Source organism: Dermacentor silvarum, chromosome 6 (assembly GCF_013339745.2).
Source record: "Dermacentor silvarum isolate Dsil-2018 chromosome 6, BIME_Dsil_1.4, whole genome shotgun sequence".
Lineage (NCBI taxonomy): Eukaryota > Metazoa > Arthropoda > Arachnida > Ixodida > Ixodidae > Dermacentor > Dermacentor silvarum.
The window spans coordinates 79,732,329-79,753,847 of NC_051159.1; the positions used below are offsets into that span (position 1 = coordinate 79,732,329).

The 21,519-nt window shown below is 46.0% G+C and overlaps 1 protein-coding gene across 2 annotated transcripts in view; it reads left to right on the forward strand.

Moving 5' to 3' along the window:
* The window catches only part of LOC119455647 (RNA-binding protein 42), a 153,012-nt gene that overhangs the window by 360 nt on the left and 131,133 nt on the right, over positions 1 to 21,519 (forward strand). For both annotated transcript variants that reach the window (XM_049668926.1, XM_049668927.1), the window contains exons 2-4: positions 4,493 to 4,635; positions 9,039 to 9,722; positions 13,564 to 13,758. In XM_049668926.1, the coding sequence (XP_049524883.1) occupies positions 4,493 to 4,635; positions 9,039 to 9,722; positions 13,564 to 13,758 (1,022 nt within the window). The remainder of the gene's footprint in view (positions 1 to 4,492; positions 4,636 to 9,038; positions 9,723 to 13,563; positions 13,759 to 21,519) is intronic.

The following is a 21,519-nucleotide window of genomic DNA, read 5'->3' on the forward strand; positions in this document are numbered from 1 at the left end:
TTTGGGAAAGTGGAATGGCTCAAGCTTTCAACTGACAAGAAAGAGCGGGCTTTCAAAATAGCTGTGTTCATACTTGATCGGATCAATTAAGCTTGGCTCCGAGGCGCGGGTCCCCAGTGAGCGTTTTTGTTTCAGAGGTGATAATTAATACTAAACTGACCGGACACGCTGTTTCTTAATCCGCCTTTTATAAAGTGTACTTTGAAAAAATGATCGTACTGTTGACGTCCTCTTGTAGAGGGATTCAAATTATAATAGTTGTATAAAATTTCCGGCGCATCTATGCTTTGGAAATAATTCGCGACGTTAATGCGATTAGCAATATATCTTATGATGGGTGCGTAATTGGTGATGATACGTTTTAGGTGTTATGATGATTATGAAGAGCGGCGCACACCTAGTGACACATAACCCGTGACCTAGGTCAACGTGTGAGAGGTTCATTTAAGAGTGCGACACATGCCATATTCTCCTCGAGAATTTGTCGAGGAGGCTATGCACATACCCAGCGACCCAAGGTGGTCCGACGGTTGGGTCAGTGCCTCCTCGATATAGAGGAGGCACTGGTTGGGTTTAAACCCGGTCCCCCTGGGCACAGCAGCCCGAAGCTCTACCCATTAAACCATGGACTGCCCTAGCTGTGACCCTGGTTGACGTGAAAGAGGTTAGATCGGCACAGACACAGATAGATATCAGGGAGTGCATGAAGTATCATAAGAATGATAATTGCAATAAAAGTATTTTATTGTGATCCACGGTCTTTCAGTACATCATTGCCTTCACATGATTAAAATGTTTGACTCTGTAAATATCTCCGCATGGCCTAATTGCAGATAAACATTCACAAATAGGGATGATAACTCCATGCAGGGTTCGCATTCTCCTTGTGTGTTTCCACTGAGCGATCGGGACTACTCAGGGCTGCACGAGAAATGCTTGAACCACAGAGTCTGGCTTAAACTCTCGTGAGAACATACTTTAGGGCTTCGACCTGTCAGCCCAGCCCACGGGAAAGTGTTATAATCCATCAGTTTAACCCTTTTACGGACAAATGTTTTGTATGCAGCACAGAGGCCTAGTTAAGTGGTTTTTACACAAGACATGGTCGCGAACATTGCCTGTTAAACTTTTAGATTTTTTCAAGTAAGAACTGTGGAAGCACTCCGGTGGGAAGTATTCTCTCTGCTTAATAGTTGCACAGAAAAGGAAAAAAAGAAAAAAAAAAATTTTCGTATTACATAAGAAACTACAGAACACTTGGGATGCCTCTGTTTGGTTCGCAAGAATAACAACAACAAATTATTAAAAAAACAGCTCATCGCTTTCTGCGATACTGCCTGAAGCAGAAGTCTACACAATGTCACTATGTGGCATAGCACAGGTCTGACAGATGTACTGCATCCATTTCTCTACTGCCTTCATGCTCCAGTGCCAGCATATATTCATAAAAAAAAAATACTCGCGGGGAATTTTGAATAAATAACAACTTTTTGTTACTAATAAAATTGTTTCAAAGCTTTTATGCATCTTCGAAGGCTGCAACTAGCACGAAGCAATCAAGCAGACACCATTGCTGACAACCGGCTCAAAGCACAAAAAATGCTGTAGATTCTTTCTTGCGGAAAAAAAGGGCACCACTGCATTTTACCTAAATTTTACACCGTTTCTGTATGATGGCAACACATTCCTGTAATAGGAATAATGCTTCCCATGGGCATGCTACACACATAAAGCAAGTAGGAAATATGCTTCCTGGAGCCTGTGGAAAATTTGAAGCAAGCCACTTTTAGTGCATACCATAGCCCTTTGGGTGCCGAGAGGAAGGGCAACAAATTCAATCGACACTCCTGATCACCAATAGAAATAGGCTTACATGAGGCACATGCTGTTCTCATATGGAGAGAAAAAAAAAAGAAGATACTAACTTGATGGAAGGCGATGCAAACACGCTTATATTGCTACAAATGTTGACGTGTATCAGCATCTGCTGTTTTAATTGCCAGAGCAGATCATAAGATTATTTCTGCTTGAAGAAAGCCTGGGTGTTACATCATGCTAAAGTGGAAGCACCATCAAACCTGTTAAATTGAGATTGAAATTTTTGCAAAGCACCTCACAAGGCTGAAGTAGAGCATTGCACGGGCACGGGCTTACCCGAAAGCCCGGGCTGGGCTGGGTAGGGCAGTTTTTTCATGGGCCGGGCTCGGGCACGGCATGTGCTTTGTGACCCGGGCCGGGCTCGGGTTTTTTGACGCGGGCCCGGGTCGGGCTCGGACTTTCTGGTGGTGTGCCTGTAACGTGCATCGAGTTACCCTCACGCGTCTCGACTCTGAAAAATGTGTTTTTTTCGGTCTGGGGCCTGGTTCGCGCCGGTTTCGAGCCGGGCTTGGGCCTAAGGTAGAAAGGGGTGGTGGGCCGGGCCGGGCGGGTAACATAGATTATTTCTGGGCCCTGGCAGGGCCCGGGTCTCGCCATAAAAATTTTGGTCGGGCTCGAGCGGGCAGCCCAACGTAAAAACGGGCCCGGGCCGGGCCCGGGCTGAAAAAATCGGCCCGTGCAGTGCTCTAGGCTGAAGGTCAACCCAGGTTCGATGACCTCACTCAACCTCATCCCACGAGGTTGAGGATGTCTCACCCATGGAGTTTCTTACAATGTTACCCAGAGGGAAAACTGCTGCTGCGATGCTATTGTATGCATGGAAATGCTGGGATCTGGTGGCTTCGGATTGTCATCTTTCTTGGAGAGCCAGGCACCTTGAAAGTGCGTCTGGCTAGCAGCGTTCTGTCACATTAGTTCATTTTCTACTAATACAGCAAGTAAAATGCTCTTTCTTGTTTAATATTATGTAAAAACATTTTTTATTCAGTAATGGGGACATGTACTGTGTTGTACAAAAACGTCAAACATAAAAAGTACTGGCAAGCTGCTGAACTTAGAAGACAGACGACGAGGCCTGTGCTCACTGTGTGTCAGATTCAATAATCTATTTATCTGTATTTCTTTTCCTCACTTGCTTGTTGCACTCTATGCAAGTAAACTTTGTTGAAAGATGTACATGTGAATCAAAACATTTGTGAAGAGTTTACATTAAAAAAGCTTTATCTCTGCAGCCGTGACCATGTGTTAAGCCAAGCCAGGTTTGAGGCGAAGCCCTGCACACCTACATCCTGGCATTCCGATAATGGCACAGTGCTCATTTGGAAATTCACTTTGACACTGGTGCCATATTTTTCTCTGGGTAATATTATAAGAAACTCTATGGTTTCACCTGAACTTCCTGCAGCTGCCAGGAACTCATCTCAACCTCACTAGTGAGCTGAATATTAAGCCTTCATTCTGTGAGTTTTAAGGCCATGTTGTCAGCATTGAATGCACATAGTAGTTGTGTTTCCCACATGCAGAGGTTCCAGGACGTTGCAGAAATAGTTTTGAGACTTGGTTCTCTTATGTACACACCATGCTTCCTGCCATGTTTGATGCAGTTTTTTGTAGGAAACAGCACCAACTTTCAATAATAGGCATTCTTGCTCTTTTCTTTTTAATTCTTCTGATGTGTTGGTGGGCAGAACTTCACTCCTGTTGTACTTCAGAACCTGCAGAAAACATCCTGACAACTAAACCTCACTTAACCTCAAACTCTTGCATTAGGCTGAGGTCGAACTTTTTGACCTTGCTCACAGATCCAACATTTGCCAACCTTGCCTCTGTCATTACAGCTGAGGTCAAATTCAGACTGAGGTCGACCTTCATTGAGAACACAGCAACAATATTCAAAGATATGAGTGAGCACTACTTGTGGGTGCCTTTCTGCAACTGCCCCCATAAGGTTCGAAACACTAAGCCAGTGGGTGAGACTGTCTTAAAATGAACATTGGGTCTCTGGCATTAATGATCAAAGTAGCATCATCCTTGTAACGGTTTTCATACTTGGATACAGGTGACTTGCACTGAAAGCTTGCTCTTCTGCACTCACCAAGAATGTTTTCATCCTCTTAAGCGTCTTGAGTGAAATTCAGTTAAAAACAAAAATGGCATCATGTTAAGCACGTAGAGTGACATAGAGATGAGACAGGCTCAATTATTCTTTTTAATTAAAAAGGCGGAGACATTTATGTCTATGTTCTCTCAATTTCTTTCTTCTTGTTCCGCCTCCCTCTTTTACATAACAGCACCTAAACTAATGTACAGTACAGTCCACTGTTAAAGAAAAGACTGAATTATCTTTCTAGGGCTGAATAAAACTCAGTTTTGACACGGTGGCATCTGCAGTAATGTTTTTGTCAATGTAGGCCTACCTAATGTGCCTCATAAAGTGCTTTCTTCCTATGGTGATATTGATGTTACATTTGTTTGAATACTAATTAGTTGTTTTAAAAGTGGACCCTACTTTACACTGGGAAAACATCCAGTGAGTGTTCCCTCACATCATTTCGTGTGCTCATTCAGATGTTCAGTGCCAACGCTGTATTGCCTGGCTTCGCACTGCTTCTAGGTTCGAGCAGGAGATATCCATGCCTGAACCGGGGCACCCTGTTGGTGCCGAAGGTCCACCACCAGGACCGAGGCTTCCTGCAGGACCTGCTCTGAGGCCACCAAGGCTAGCCCCTCCACCCCCACCACCCCCTCCGTTAGCAGGTATGAGCTGGTATGAGTATGAGCGTGGTGCATAGATCATGTGGTCGCAGTCATCTCTGCAAAATTTCAAACAGCTGCACTACATGAAAACCGCTGAAATATCAATGCGAAGTATTGCACCCTTCCTCTTGTGGAAGCCCCACTCCCAGGCAGAGAGTCAAGGTTACACGCACAAAGGCCTCTACATAAGAGGCACCGCATGCAACATCATCAATTATTGCACGTGACCTCGGCAAACACAATGCCTCTACATAAGATGCACCACATGCAACATCAATTATCATGCATGACTTTGGCAAATCGTCCAATGCAAAACGTGCCATACCACCACTCAGTGTGTGCCGCGCTGCAAAAATAGAAGAAAAAATAAAACAGGCGGGATTCCTGGCATAAATGTGACACGGTCCTTCAGCTCTGGTATAGAAGGCAGAAAGAATGTTGCTTACAAATGCTAGTCAAGGCAAAGGGGGAGAGTGCTTATGTTGGCAGTGGAGCTCGCCTTCTGGCAGCGTAGCAATGTAATGTTTTAATTTCTCCCATCTCCTCTAATAATGAACCAGATTGAAAAATTCTCGCGGGTAAGTGCTATCTAGATGGCGACCTACATCTTCCAGTGTAAAACCAAACTTTGCATGGGGCCTGGCGGAGGTTCCTGTAAAATAGAGCTTACACAACGCCTTCGAATTGTCATCTTTTTGCATTAAAGGGCCCCTCACTTTGCCACATATTAAATTCTGGTTATACTACAGTGTAAGTTGTGAACTGCCCTCTGGGGAACATTTTACAGTAAGAATTTTTCGACATGTTTCATAATTAGAGGAGATAGGAGAATTTGGAATATCGCCTTGCCATGCTGTCAGGCGAGTTTCACGGCCAACATAGACAGTCTCTTCCTTTGCTTCGAGTAGCATCACCAAGCAACATCCTTTCCTGCATTCTCTGAAGGACCGTGTTGCGTCTTCAAGAGCCCTGCCTCCCGTTTTTTATTCTTTTCAGTTTTTGCTGTGTAGCTCACTTCGAGTAGCGGCTTTACCTTCTTCATTGAATGGTTTACCGAAGTCACGTGCCACAACGGGTGATGTTGCAGGCAGTGCATCTGAAATAGAAGCGTTTATGTGTGGGGCCTTGATTCTCTGGCTGGAGGTGCGGCTGCCAGGGTTTGTACCCCTCCTTGAAAACCCTTGAATTTGGAAAAACAGATTCAAGGGTCCTTAAAGCTCCTTGAAAATAAATGTGCTCCTTGAATTCCTTGCAAACTGGAGTTGGGGGCGACTTTCAACATTCAAAGTTCGCATTCAAACTCCACATAGGGGCTAGAACATGGACACTGTCTCTCGGGAAGCAATCCTAGATATTTTCTATTGGCAGCATCGCTAAACAATTGCAATGTGGTGTTTACACAGCCACAGACAACATGCTTGCTTAAGTCACCGTTGCCATTGTGGAGCCAGACAAAGCCAATTCAAGTGTCCAAGCCGTGCGACCATATTGTTGTTTTGCTAGTTCATTCACACCACAGCCGCCATGGTTCTATTTTCGAACCGTGGGCTCTAGAAATGTGAGGTGGAAAGTAAGTTTCAACCATTTAGCTTTAGCAAGACAAGTATCATAATTTGGCTGAAATTGTACGCTACTAACCACCATGCCAGAAGGCAATTGACATCACTACAATGGGAGAGTCAGCATAGAAAAGTGACCTGAACAGCTTGAAGCAGGTGTCCAACTCATCAGCTGCTTAGCTGCAAGAAATTACAACTATGAAGTAACATACTTAAGTAGGACATTCTTGCAGGCTAGTTTGTCTGTACTTGAAGGAAGGTTAAAACTGTGCGAAAAAACTAGGACAAGCGGTAGGAGCACACAATACACCATAAGCGCAGACTGCATACTGTTTAGTCTTGGTAATCAAAGCATAGGCTATTTCAAGCAAGAACCCAGGCACGTGACCAATAGACATATGCCGTCTTCGTTGCTTTGTCCAGGTCAAAAATGTTTGCCTAGCATAGATTGTTCATGTTGTGCTTTATTCGGTGCAAGCAGTGTTACACAGTTAGGCTACAGAATTCTCTTATGTTATTTGCACATGTGTGAGGAACAATGTGGTCACGTGCCTTGGTTCTTGCTTGAAATAGCTTCTGCTTTGATTACCAAGAATAAACAGTTGGCAGTCTGCACTCGTGGCGTATTGTCTGTTCCTTCCGCTTGTCCTGGTTTTTTTGCGCAGTTTTAACCTTCCTTCAAGAAGAAGGACATTGCACTATTTTTCAGTGTATGTGTACGAATAAGGTTTGTTTCCCCCTCCTTGAATTCTGGCCTGTGGCATCCTTGAATTGTCCTTGAATTTTAAGTCAAACATGCTGTACGAATCCTGGGCTGCCTCGAGAGAAAGGGGACACAGGCTTTTGTTAAAAATTTGAGTGGCTTTTGGGCCGTGCAGCTGTTTCATACTTTGCAGACATGATCGTCAGCTCATGATCTATGTACCACAATTGTCTTTTTGCAATGCCCAGACATTGTGAGGGGCCCTTTAGGTGAATGTCAGAGTGCCTTAAATAAGTGGCAATGATACTTATTTCTACGAAATACTGCCTTTGCTCGCATACTACACTGGTTTTCCTGAAAATATGTGCAAAGTCGGGGGTGCGTTCGTTATGCAGGATAAAATTCTGAGCGATATTTTTTTCTGCGGCCACCTCTAAAAAAGTTGCAGTTTCGCCCGAAAGGCGTACCATTTATTGGCCGTATAAACTTGCAATCATTCGCTAACTATGTAAATTAACAAGCATGGTGTCAGCGCGCACAGGCAAACATGGACATATCACACTTGATGATCATGAACGCTCGCTGTCAAAACGCTAGCGTGAGGAAGCACAGCAGCAACAGCGAGCGAAGTGACCTTGGTGCTGTGTATAGCTTCAATGCAAACTGAGTGGCGAGAACGGAGCACGCACAAAGGTATAAGCTGCCGTCGCACCTAGATTCAACTCACGACGCAGGGAGATGTATTCTGTAAAAGTTCACCTAGTGTACAGTACTGTCCATTTCGGCTGTAGCTGATTGGCTGCAGCTGCACTAGCGAGGAGGCTGGCCCGGGGCACCTGCCTCCTCCTCACTCGTGTAACTCCAGCCAATCAGCAGCGGCCGAAATGGACAGTACACTAGGTGTAATCTTACAGAATACCCCCACTGATCGCTTTCAAGATAGGGCGTGCGCGGCTGCGTGATGCGCAGTCGCTGCACCGCCCCCCTCCCTCCCCTCCCGATGGTGCTGAGGGCAAAAATGCACCCGGAGTGTCCATATAATTGCCATCGCAATAAAAGTAAGAGACACACGGTACGATTCGGTGTCCGATACAATCGCACCCGCTGGACGCCATATCAGATGCCAAATCGTACCGTGTCTCTCCTACTTCTCACGGCAGCAAGTTCAGGGTGCGATCATTATGCGAGGAAAAGGAAAAAAACACACTTCTTGATCGGAAAAGTGGGGGGTCCGTTCATTACGCGAGTGTATTCATTATGCGAGTAAATAGGGTAGTTGTGGTGATAGTATCTAGGTGGATGCATTATGACGTCACGATACATTGGCGAATATGCAGTTTAGCTGGAGTGACAGATGGTGGCCCCAAAAATCACTTGGCATGTGTTCTATTCACTGTGATTACTTGGCTGCTGAGGATGTCACGATTGAAGGCGATAAAAAATGGGTGTGGATGCATCATCTGCACATTGGTGTTGTGCAGGATTTCTGTGCTGTGCCAGAAATTTCGGTGGTAAAGCTGTAAGCAAGAGGTGTGCCCAAGGCCGCAGTGAAACAGCACTAGTTCTTCAAAGTGCTTTTTCATAGCAGCAAAAACAGGTAGCATCACAGAAATATTTTGTGGGACAATCCACTTAAATTGGTCAAACTGTATTGGTAAATTCCGGATACAGTTAGTTAATTTGACCTGCCCTTTAATTCATTCATGTTTACAAGTCCAAAAAAGGCACCATCTCTTAATTAGTACGAAGTTTTCATGTCCATTCAGGATCTAATTAATTGAAGTCAATAGCAAGGTAAAGTTATTGACACTGCTAACTGTCTTACTCTTAACAGGCTATACTGAAAAATGCTGTATTGTCTAAGGGGCTCAGTGTAACAAACATCGCATCAAAAGGTCTGAAGGAGGTCATTGAAAGGAAGCAGACAGCACGGAGGATGCTGATAGGGGATATGATATTTACTCTGTGATTAGATTTATAAATCAAGCAGACACTAAATTAAACCAGACGGAACTGTGTAACTGCAGGGAAGTTTTGCTTACTAAAAATTGAAAATTGAGGGAAGCTGTTAAATAAGAGTAGCAACAAATGCATAAATACATTTCGAGCGCAAAATCCACTCCCTCTTTTCTATTTTCCAGGCCCTCCAATGCCTCCCACGGGACCTCCGCCTCACATGCAATTCATCCCTCATCAGCTGCGTCACCTCCGTCCGCCACCACCACCGCCGCGTATGGCGCCGCCACCACCCTTCATCGGCGGACCTCTTGTGCCTCCACCTCCCCCACCACCATCATTCCTCACGCCAACCAACATGGCGGCAGTGCGTCCTCTCCCTGGGCCACCTGAACCACCACCAGCTGTCATTATTCCTGCACCGCACCTGCCAACGCCAGTTGTGGCAGCGCCGCCACCACCTCCTCCTGCTACCATGTCCAATGTCATCATCGCCGCGCCAACTGTGTACTCAGCGCCGCCCCTCAGGAAGAATGCTGCGGCTGTAGTTTCAGTCGTGGCTGGCCCAGCCTTCCCAGCCCAGCCTGTCAGCGTGATTCCCATGCCGGTTGTGCCGGTAGCGGACAGCAACAAAGCCGAGACCTTAAAAGAGACCAAGTCCAAGTCTTCCAAGCAGTCCTCCCACAAGTCATCAGAGAAACAGAAGTCGTCTGATCGGTCAGTGGAGAAGACAAAGGCTGCTGAGAAGTCGGCCCCTGCTGGTAGTGAGGAAGCGGGCTCTGCAAAGAAACGGAAGAAAGAGAAACGTCTGCTGCGGACAGCAGGACAGCAGACGTGGGAGGACAGTTCGCTCAATGAGTGGGATACAGGTGAGTTAGCGGTTGTGCTGCCAAGTTATGAGGCATGCCTAAAATGTATCCAGCCACAAATGTCTGTGAAAACTATATATTTACTAATGTAGAATGGAGATGCAGGAAAGGTGGCAGAATTCTGTCTAAACTAGGCACTTTATTTACTCCTTCCACTGTCTCTACCACTACATCTTAAACCAACAAGTGCTGATGTCATTCTCGCACTGTGCTAGCACCACCCCAATAATGCTGCAGACACAACACTATAATGCTAGTTACATTGACAATCTTTGCCATGCACTCTACCTCCAGTGCAGCAGCACTTCTGTTAAAAAAAAAAGGCAGAATTACATTTTATCCCAGCAGCATTTTTGTGAGATAAAGGGACAGCAACTTCAGGCAAAGCAATGGCAGTCAAGTTGAAGAAACGAGTTTACAGGACACTGACATGTCTAGCGATCTGTAGGAAACTGATAACATTTAAAAAACCAAAGAGGGTGGAATGAGGATGCTGAGTATCCCCATTCCTCCCACTGCTGTATGAGTGACAAGAAACAATAAACTTTAGAGAGATCACATCTGAGAGATCGTCAAGGTTAGAATTATTGTAGCCAAGGTTCAAGAGGGAAGCCCAATATGACGATTGTGGAATGAGGAAAGGTAAAAATAAATTGGCAAGAACATGATACTCATTGATTTTGGTGGCAAGGAACATGGAGTAAGCCTTAAAGGGACTGTCTACTGTTTTCAGTGATCTCCTATTTTGTAGAGCAATAGAAAGAATACCGTTCAAGTGTCCAAACATGCTGTGGTTTTCTTGGAAAGCCAGCAGAAATTTTTAAAACAGAATTCTTCTACCTGCATAGTCTCTTCTTAAAACTGGATGGCCGCAACGCTGATCACTGGACGCGACGGCAGTGTCATGCTGGTAAAAGCGAGAAACTGGAAGGGGATAGGGTTTCCACAGGAATGGTTAGTTTGTTAAACACTGAAATTATGACCCTGATAGCCGTCCTCAGTACGTAATCAGTTGCATAAGTTATTAGTTCTTTTTCTTAGTCACCTATCAAATCACATGTTTTGTACAGGCACAATCTGTTTTTCGGCTGGAGCTGCTGCCGAAGTTCAAGCCATTTGTGGGACGGTCTAACAGGCACATTCCCGTTAGGAATGCCTACACTGGTGTTGTGAGGATGCTGGCAAGCCTTAAACACGCAAGGAATTTTTGACATCCTGGAAAAGACAGCTATCCTCTCACAACTCCCACAGTGTTACTAGCTCTGCCGCGTGTCTCTAAGACGAGAGGGCACACTTAACCCTTTCCATGTCACTGACGTACCGTACGTTTCCGCCGTTTCGGTCACACCATGTCACTGACGTACCCTTACGTTCTCCACTCTCTAGTGAGGACCATACTAAGAATGCATTTACCATTATCTGTCATCTTTTTCCTTCTGAATAACCGAAAAGAAACCGTTGTGTTTGCTTTATAATATCTGAGAAAGAAACCCGACACTAGGAGTGCGTCCCCTTCTAAAAAACCCGGCACTGAAAGGGTTAAAGGGCCCCTCACCAGGTCTGGCCATTTTGAGCTGACAAGTGCAGTGCATACAATGCACGCTAACGATCGTGTCTGCCAAGTATTAGATCCCTACGTGTCGCGGAAAGAGCTTAAATTTCAAGCCAAACGCCGTTTGCCCTTCCCCTTGTGGGCGCCGCACTCCCAGCTGGAGAGTCTATGTATATTGCACAAGTGCGCCTACCTACATGGCAGTGCTGTGACGCGCTCACTCACAGTGGCACATAACTTTGAGAATTATTCAAGGCAACAGCAGTTATTTGTTTGGTCTGTTGCTTCAATAGACAAATTAAAGTTTAGAGAAATAATAAAACATACAAACTGAATGTCTGCATGTCTGTTTTACTTTGTACCGTAGCAAGAGAGATGTACTTCCGTTTCGTCTGCTTGTTCCCATGGCGTGCAGTCGCGCGCGCAGAGAACAAAGCTATCTCATTTTCTACTGTGTTCCAGCACGTGATCATGCTCTGTGATCCGCTTGCGTCTGCCTAATTAAGTGTTCGTGGAATAGTGACTTGTACTGCTAGTCAGGTGTTCTCGTGCACAGGGCGCAAAATCGTGCACTGCCCGAAGCAAGACAAATGCAACAGCTCGCGTGTGAGACCGTCAGTGGAAGTGCGCTGCGCAGCAAAAAAGCGCCCCCCCCCCCCCAAAAAAAAAAAAGAAAGAAAAGGCGTCTGTGACATGCGTCGCACGATCCTGCAGCGCCAGTACGGGAGAACACAGGGAAGGAATTTCGCTTGCGTATTCTAGACGGGGGCAAGTGAAATGAGTGCCTATCTTGGCGTTGACACTCACCTCCTGAAATCATAGGTTCGCAGCACTAAAATATTTGTGTCTTAGCTATTAATGAACCAATTTGAAAATTATTGCGGTAGACCGTTCCCTAGAGGGCACATAACTTCTAGCGTATAACCGAAATTTTCTATGTGGCCTGGTGAGAGGCCCTTTAAGAACCAATTGATATTATTGATGCACCACTTAATTTGTCTGCACGAAAGCAGTGCCACTTTTGACGCGCACTAACTATAAGAAAGAAATTACTCTTTTAAGCGAAGAAAAGTGAATAGAAGCACATAAAATACAATTTTAAGGGATGCATCAATGTATCTAAGCAAAATAAGTCTCCCTGCAAGGGTTTAGGTTAAGTGACAGTACACAGTTTGGTCTACACTGTTTCACTGCCACTTGTAATTTTTGCAGCACTTTCAGAGCCCAGTTAGGAATATAATTCCTTGTTTACGGAATACAAGCATGCTTGTTTCCGTCGATGTGACACACTGTCTTCTCATTCCCACTACAACCTAAATAGTACTACATGTTCTGAGTAATAGACATTCGCTTTAAAGTAGGTGGCAAGTCGGTATCGACACCAAGATGCTGAGGAAGGAGTTGATGGCAGGTATGGAGAGCTAAAAAAAAGGTAACATAGTTTCTACAATACAGTGAAATCCCGATAATTTGAAATCTCTTAATTTGAACTGACGGATAGTTCAAACTGCTCTGTTGGTCCTGGCAAAGTCCTATGTATTTGAATAGAGAAAAACTCCCGCGAATCTGAACTGCAACGACAGTGCAACGGTTATTTAGAACGAAATTTCTCACTCCCATGAACCGCTTTTCGGACAAACCCGAGCCAAAGGCGAAGGTTTGATGCACTGCTAGCTATCGTAATGTCACATGCCATAAAAATGACGAGTTATTGGTGGCATGTTGTATGCAGAAAAGTAAGGTGAATGATGCTTTCATTGTGACCTGTAGCTGAATATTTTTGTGCCTGAGAATAAATGCGTTTTGTCAATGCTGTTTTTCTTTTCCTGGCATGTCGTCTTGACATCATTGAAAGCCTGCTGGGTAGCACAGCCAGTTTCTTGTGGAAAGCCTGGTATACTTGGATACGTCATGCCTAGCTGTGTAGTGCATGCCGATATACTTTGAACCCGCCCTGTTTTAGTGCACACTAGAACTGGCCAATTGATGGCTTTTATTGTCACTGATCTAACTAAAGCATCATAGCAGAAACTGAGGTGACGAAAGATTAGAGGATTCGAATGCTTGAAAGCATAGCCGAGCATTTTACAGCACCTTAAATAAACATTATCAAAGAGAGCTTTCAAGACTGGTTTTCAGCAAGCTTTTGTTTCTTTCCCGTGCTTTCTTCATATATAATTTATGTTCTTCTATTTTAATTAGGAAGGCTTTGTGGCATAGATAATTTAAGCTTACAAGTTGTGAAATTTCACCTCATGTATTGCTTCTCTTGTATCGTGTCTGCTGTAGATGACTTCCGACTGTTCTGCGGGGACCTTGGCAATGACGTAACAGACGAGGTCTTGATTAGGGTCTTTGGCAAGTTCCCGTCCTTCCTCAAGGCCAAAGTGGTTCGGGACAAGAGAAGCAACAAGAGCAAAGGCTATGGCTTCGTTAGCTTCAAGGACCCACAGGACTTCATCAAGGCCATGCGGGAGATAAATGGTAAGTGGTACTGTATTTGCTTACTGTTGTTTTCTAGCCTCTACATTCATCGGTCTCTTTTACACCTTGTAGCCTATATATGGGGCTTCAGTCTGGATCATCAGTAACTTCAGCTCTCATTCACATCTTTATAATGTAGACGAACAGCCCCCATGTCCTTAGCAAGCGACACCTCTCGTTCGGCCCCATCACTCTTTTGTCTCTTCCAGTGAAGTCGTTGCAGTTCTTTGAGGTCATGCAGCATGAAAAAACTAAGTGTAGTGTCATCATGTCGGCGACCACATTTGTTCGAGAGAGCAGGGGACGGGGATCTTTGGAGACTGCACACAGCCGTACAAGTATGACAAATGCTGAACAGTACCAGTGACAGCATTTATGTCACACTTTGCTGATGACTTAGAAGTGTGCCTTGGCAATTGTGCACGGCCAAATATTTTTGCAGTGAATAACTAATGCATCGATGCAACCAGGAATGTTATCCAGATGTGTCGGGTAGGCGATGCATGACGAAGCTGTCACCACTTCTGGAAGGTTTATTAACGTTTCCCTGTTTGCCTGAATGTAAATTTTCGAAATGGGATTGACAGGCTGAAGCACACTTTATAATACAACTGGAGTGATGTCTTAGCCAGCAGGCTGCACCACTGAGGTAACTCGAGCCAGGTTTAACTAGACAGCTGAACGTCAGACGCAATAATTGTTACAACCTAGCGCAACTATTTCCAAAGAAAAAGAGCCACTTTTCGTCAGGCCAAATGGAAAGATTATTTCTAAACAAGAAAGTTTACAAAACTGTAGCATTAAAAAAAAGTTACATAGTAAAAAGTGCATAATTCACTATCTCAACAGGTCTTTTGGAGACATGAAGTTATACCAATGAGAAGAAAGAGGAAAAATCAGATGCGCCCTCTATTGCCGTTGCTGTTTCACCATTTAGGTGAAGCAAATTTTATTTTTTCTTTGTGACCTCGGAAAGCCAGCCCTCACATTATACCATGCAGACTTGTGTAATAGCTGCAACCTCCTACTTTGGACACTGTATTGATGGCTTTTTTTCTGTGAAGAAAGTAACAGTGAGCTTTGGTATTAATTTTGAGTCTTAGCCATAGCTTTATGTTGATCCATTTTGTACTTTCTGGTGCACAAAATGCAACATACTGCTGCCAGTTGAGAAAAGTAATGCGACTGATTTAATGATAATTAGGGTTAGCCCTTGCACAGGCTGTAACACTTCTAAAACATGGCAGTGCAGGCTATTGGAAAGTGTCTTCAGTGGAATGTTGACTACTATATAATATAGCAAATATAATATATATATATATGTAATGCACAAATATAATATAGTATCTAATTCTATAGAACCAATGACTTCTGCACCAAATGCCCCTCAGACTTATTTGTACCTAGTTGCTGGCCTGACATTAGCTGCCCAATTCCAGTCAGTATGCTTTGTAGGGAAGCCATAGGACTGCAGCCACTTTAGAGGGAATTTCCTTCAGTCATATGCAAATAGTAGTATTACTTAGCTCTTAATTCATTCTGAACTTGCATTGAGTTTCGTAATTCAGTGGAATTTAATGTTAAGATCAGTGTTCACATCTTCTCAAAATTTTCTTGTAGAAATGTTTTCACACTTCACAGTTCTGAAAATAAAAGTTTGGTACAGCATTCGTGCCTTCATATTTAATTAGTAGAACAACTGAAAGACCCTTTTGTCTCATGGTGGTGACTGACTTAAGGTGACTGAGCGTTCCATTGTCAGTTCATGTTATTGCGATAGCAACTATATGGACACTCCAGGATTTTTTGTTGCCACCGTGTGTTGTATATAGATTTATGTGTATGTATGCTACAGTATAGACCACATATAGCGTAACCGCTTATAGTACAGGACCGGATATAATAGTCCCGGTAATTTTCCCATAGCGCTCTATGTATACGCGTATCGCTTATAGTGCAGTTGTGGGAGGCGAAATACCGCTTACACTGCGGCTGCCTGGAAGTTCGGCATCAGCCGAGACGGTGAACGCTCCCCACAAGCCACAGATATACTCCGAGGTAACGCGCACGCGTGCGCGTCGAGCTCTGCGACGTCACGGTGGCGAACAACCGGCGTCTATACTCCAATGACACGGCGCAACTGGCGTGTCTGGCCGTCGGGCACGTTCCAACGTTGCTGGCGCGTGAATACAGAATTGCCAACCCCCGAAGCTAATTTTCCCCTAGCTTGGATAGAAAAATTCCCTAGATTTAGGCAAAATGCGGAGATTGAGTATGTTCTTTGTAAGATAAACTGCGTATGTGCTGTGTGGTGTACACGTGCAGACGCCGAGAATTTGCCGTGGTAGCCATATACAGCTTCGCTGTAAAAGTGCTACATTCTATACTGCTATGCAGGAGTAAGAGAATACACATTAGCCAAAAATAGAGAAGCTGCATGTGCACAATGACGTGACCGTGGAGCTTCTCTCCTGCGGACAAGAAAGCACAAGGAGGACATGGGTTCTGTACAAGAAAGCAGATATTTACGTGTCATTTACCGGCCGCAACGGCTCTGCTCAACGGCTAACTTGTACTTTTCAATACATTTCTTAAAAGATGACTTCAGTTCTGGGCTCACCATACCGACAGTACCTTTGCCTAGGTACGCAGCTATAGGTACGAACGGCAATAGTTCAGTAAGAGTGATCTGTTAACTGCCACAAGCCATCCACACCTTCTCGTTTACTTGACAATATGCGTTCACTTAGCTGCTGTACGATTATAATTTATACTTAGCATTCCAATGCGAAGGCAATTTGCGGGCACTAAAATAAAAACACGCCGTAACCTCTGTAGTCCCATCGCGACAGTGGTTTCTTTCCTCCATGTGTAAGTGGAAAATTTCCCTAGATATTGACAAATTTCCCCTTTTCCTTAACGACGATGCAAATTCCCTAGATCTAGAGAAATTTCTCAAGGGTTGGCAACACTGCGTGAATAGCTCCATTCCTATTTTTTGCCCGCCGAGCCGCGCCGGCCACACATCCCAGAATGACGCAATGTCAGGAGCGCCATTGCGTCATTTCATTGAGCATTCCCCCCCTTCCCTCCCCCCGGAGCTTTGGGCGTGACGGAAGACGGCGCGCTTCCTTCCCGCTTTCCTCCCTTGTGTGTGCGATGTTGAGCCGCGACCGCAGGCTCACCCTCGCACGCTATCACTCGCCCATACAACATACGGCACACGGCAATGATTTTATCGCCCTTGGACTTTATACGGAACCTCACGGCGACAGCGATGGCAGAAATGTGCCTGTAGTGTTCATATAATTGCTGTCGCAATAAAATCGTTTTTGTTTTAGTGCGGATATTTGCGACTCCAGCGACTTACGTTATAAGCGGTCGACACATATGTCTAGGCCATGCATTCAAGGTAGATGCTTTTCTTTTAAACCTCCTGAAATGCGCAGACCAAGTCTTATTTTCTTGACTGAATTATTCCTGATAATATTTTGCAATTGCAGCACACAAACTAAAGTAATGAAACTGTTACATCGTAGGCCGGACAGCGCGCTTGACGCAGACGAGGCAGACACAAGCTGACAAGCTGGAAGAATGGACGTTTATTTCCAGTGCACGCCGAAATATAAAGACAGGTTAAGGAAGGAGGGGAAGGGAAACAAAGTAAGAAAACATAAGATAGCCACCTAGAATGGCACGTGTAGCGGTCGACTTCATCTGAGAAATGATAAGAACACTGCAGTTATAACATTTCTCCATCAATAATACTGAAGACGCTGCACAGGTCTGCGCTCTCGCGTTGAGCGTCGGAGTTCCGTAGCCACTGCAGGTTCACGGTTTCTCTCTGGTGCGTCCAGGGGTTGGGGTGATGACTGACGCTGTGGTGGTGACGTTTCACGAGTTTCGGCGTTTGCCTTTGGCCCTGCTCCGGGAGTTTGTTGCGGAGTTTTCGAGATGGACGATCTTTCACTTTCCCTGTGGCCTTGGGTAGCCGGTGGGTCTTTCCTTGTGTGAACTTGATCAACGTGTCGCCGAACGAGGCCCTCAGGCGTTTCCACTGTCACCATCCTAGCTCCGTCTGCTGACTTTACCGTGCCCGTCTTCCACTTATCACCCTTACCAAAATTACGGACGTAAACATTTGTGTCTGGTGCAAGAGTCCAGTCATCCGATGTTCCCGATCTTTCTGCAGCCAAAGGAGGAAAACATGTGTCGAGGCGAGACCGGATTTGGTAGCCAAGGAGGAGTTCCGAAGGAGATTTGCCCGAGGCAAGGGGTGTTCTCCGGTAGTTGAAAAGTAATCTGCAAAGGCAATCTTCTAATCTGCCCTGGTTCATCTTCTTCAGCCCATCTTTAACAGTTCGGACAGCTCTCTCTGCTAGGCCATTCGACTGCGGATGAAACGCAGCCGTGCGCAGGTGGGTTATGTTATTGTTGTTCGCAAAATCAGCAAATTTTGGCTAGTGAACTGCGTCCCATTATCTGAAACAATGGTGCGAGGAATGCCGAACCTGCCAAAGATGCTGCGCAGGCAAGTAATAGTCGAAGATGTGGTCGCCTGTTTCATTGGTACGGCCTCAATCCATTTGCTGTGAGCATCTACGAGAACAAGGATCATGCTTCCTTTGATTGGCCCGGCGAAATCTAGATGAACTCTCGACCAGTTTTCCTGGCAGGTCGGCCAGTTAACTGGCGGAGCAGATACCGGCATTGGTCGATTTTGGATGCAGCTTGTACACCCCGCTGACAGTTGTTCTATGTCGTGGTCCATTCCTGGCCACCAGAAAGCTGACCGAGCGATTGATTTCATCGCCGATGATCCTTGATGTGTCTCGTGCAACATGTGCAACATTCTATGTTGCGCGTTGACTGGAATGACAACTCTACGGCCCCAATACAGCAAACGGTGGGCCAATGACAGTTCCAGTCTGCGGTCGTAAAAGGGGAGTAAGCTTCGTTCTAATGCTTTAGAGCTTGAAGGCCACCCGTCTCTTGTGTACTGCATGACCTTTGAAAGTACTGGGTCACCTGCGGTCAGCGCCTGCAGTTCTTCTGCCGAGACCACTCCCTCCTGGACACATGCTAGTGCCAGAACGTAGTCAGGTGGCTCCCCTTCCGTGGTTGGCTCCGAAGTTTCTTGTGGCAACCTACTAAGCGCGTCTGAGTTCAGGAGCTGCTTGCCTGGCGAATACTGTAACTTGTAGCGAAATCCTCCCAAATACAGCGCCCAGCGCTGTATGCGAGCAGCAGCCAGAGGCGGAGTGGGCCGATCCGGTCTCAGCAGGCCCAGGAGCGGCTGGTGATCTGTGACCAGGATGAATTCTCGGCCTAGAAGGTAATCACGAAACTTCATTACTCCAAATACGAGGGCCAATGCTTCACGTTCAAGTTGCGAATAATTTTTTTCTGCTTTCGACAATGTCCTTGAACGAAACCCGATCGGCTTGTTGACGTTCCCTGTCGTGTGAAAAAGCACTGCACCGATTCCTTTTTGCGATGCGTCGCACTCTAGTTTCAGCGGTTGTGAAGGATCGAAATGAACCAACACCCCTGCTTGCTGCAAGCACCGTTTTGCTTTATCAAACGCCGTTTGTTGCTCTTGTTCCCAGAGCCAATGTCTGTTCTTTTCCAGCAGCCGATACAGCGGAGCGAGCAGCGATGATATGTTCGGCAAAAATTTTGAGTAGAAAGTGATCATGCCAAGAAAAGAACGAAGCTCAGCTACATTTTTCGGGCTAGGGGCTTCTGTGATAGCTTCGACATTCTTTTCTATTGGGTGCAATCCTTGCCGATCGATTCGATGGCCAAGATATGTAACGGACACTTGCCGAAATTTGCATTTGTCGAGCCGCAGTTTAACACCACTCTCGCGGAAACGCTGCAGAACGGCTTTTAGCACGTCGTCACTTCCTGCTCTTTCGGACACCAAGACATCGTCCAGATAAGCTTGCGCGCCTGATAAGCCTTGTAGAACTGTTTCCATTCTGCGTTGAAAAATGGCTGGTGCAGAGGCAATGCCGAAAGGTAATCTGTTGTAGCAGAAAAGACCTTTATGCGTAGTAATCACGCATAACTGGCGCGATTGCTCATCGAGAGGGACTTGGTTATATGCGTCACGTAAGTCCAGTGTGCTGAAATGTTTTCCACCGCTTAAGGACGTGAACATGTCGTTGATTACTGGCAACGGGTACTGCTCCAGCTCACATGCCGAATTTAAAGTGACTTTGAAGTCGCCGCAAATCCTAACGGTGCCGTCCTTCTTAAGGACAGGTACAATGGGCGTAGCCCACTCGGAATGCGGTACCGGTGACAAAACGCCTAATGCCACGAGCCTATCAAGCTCTTCAGATACCTTGTCGCGTAGAGCGAAGGGAATAGATCGGGCCTTACAGAACTTGGGCGTGGCTCCCTCCTTCAGCTGTAGGTGTGCCGGGGGTCCTTTGATGAGGCCTAGATCCGAGCTGAAAACATCTGGAAACTCGGCGAACACGTCAGCAGTGACCTGCGTTGTGGTAGACGGCTGTGCGGTCAGCGGCTTGGCTGAGAGGCTGAGGACCGGGGAGCCTGCGTCGCTCAGAAGGGAAATTAGGTCTCGACCACATAAGCTTGGACCGGGGCAATCTAGCACCACCAATGCGCATTCTACAGTTGTATTGTCGTACGACACTGGCAACAGGAGCTCTCCAAAAACTGGCAACTTTCCGAGGTAGCATGATAACTTCGTGCGTGAAGGCCGTAGCGAAGGCCAAGCGTTTTTGTGCTGCTCAAATAGCTGTCGAGACACGACGCAGACCGGGGAACCCGTATCGATAAGCATTGATACGTCCACACCTCCCCATGTGAAGGTCCGTCGAATTGGGGGCTTCACCTTTACCTCCCGCGTAGATTTTAGCGTCCAAATGTGCATGCTATCCTCTATGTCTTCATCTGTCTCCCCTTCCTTAACAGTCAGTACTCTGCCGCGAAATCCCCGGGCTCCTTCTCGAGTTCGAGGCCTTGCGCTTTCTTCGTTCCGGCATTTTACTGCTAGGTGACCACGTCGACCACAGTGATAACAACGAGCATTACTCCAACGGCAGGCATTACTGTTGTGCTTTATGCTGCCACAACGCCCACATTCTACCGGTACCTCTTTCGTTGAGGTTGACTGCGCCTTAATTTTAAGCACCGCCGACGCGTCTGCGGCCATTTTATTGGCATCCTTGTCTGCAGCTTCAGCCGACAGTGCCATCGTTTCAGCGTCCTCTACGGACAGATCTTTCTTTGTCAGGAGTTGTTTCTGCAGTGCGCTCGATCTTATGCCGCACACAATTCTATCTCGTAGCATTCGGTCGAGCATAGTACCAAAATTGCAGTTGTCCGCAATTCGACGAATTTCAGTAATGAATTCTTGGACAGACTCACCGTCAAGCTGGCAGCGGTTGAAGAAGCGGAAGCTTTCGGTAATCTCATGGCGCTTGGGATCAAAGAACTCGTCCAAGACTTTCACGACGTCTTCGTACTCCAAAGAATTCGGCTTCTTCGGCGCTACTCTTCCTGCTAATATTTGAACGATTCGCGTGCTTAAAGCTGCCACCAAAAGTGCCCGTTTCTTTGCCGATTCCGTCACGCCCGTTGCCTCAAAGTATGCCTCTGCCTTGATAACATAGGCCTTCCAGTTGTCTCTTTCGTCGTCGAAGTCGGGCAGTTGCTGGTGTGCCATCGTCGAGTCGTCGCCCCGTAGCGTAGCTGCTGTCCTGCTTCAAGGTTTTGCCAGGGGTT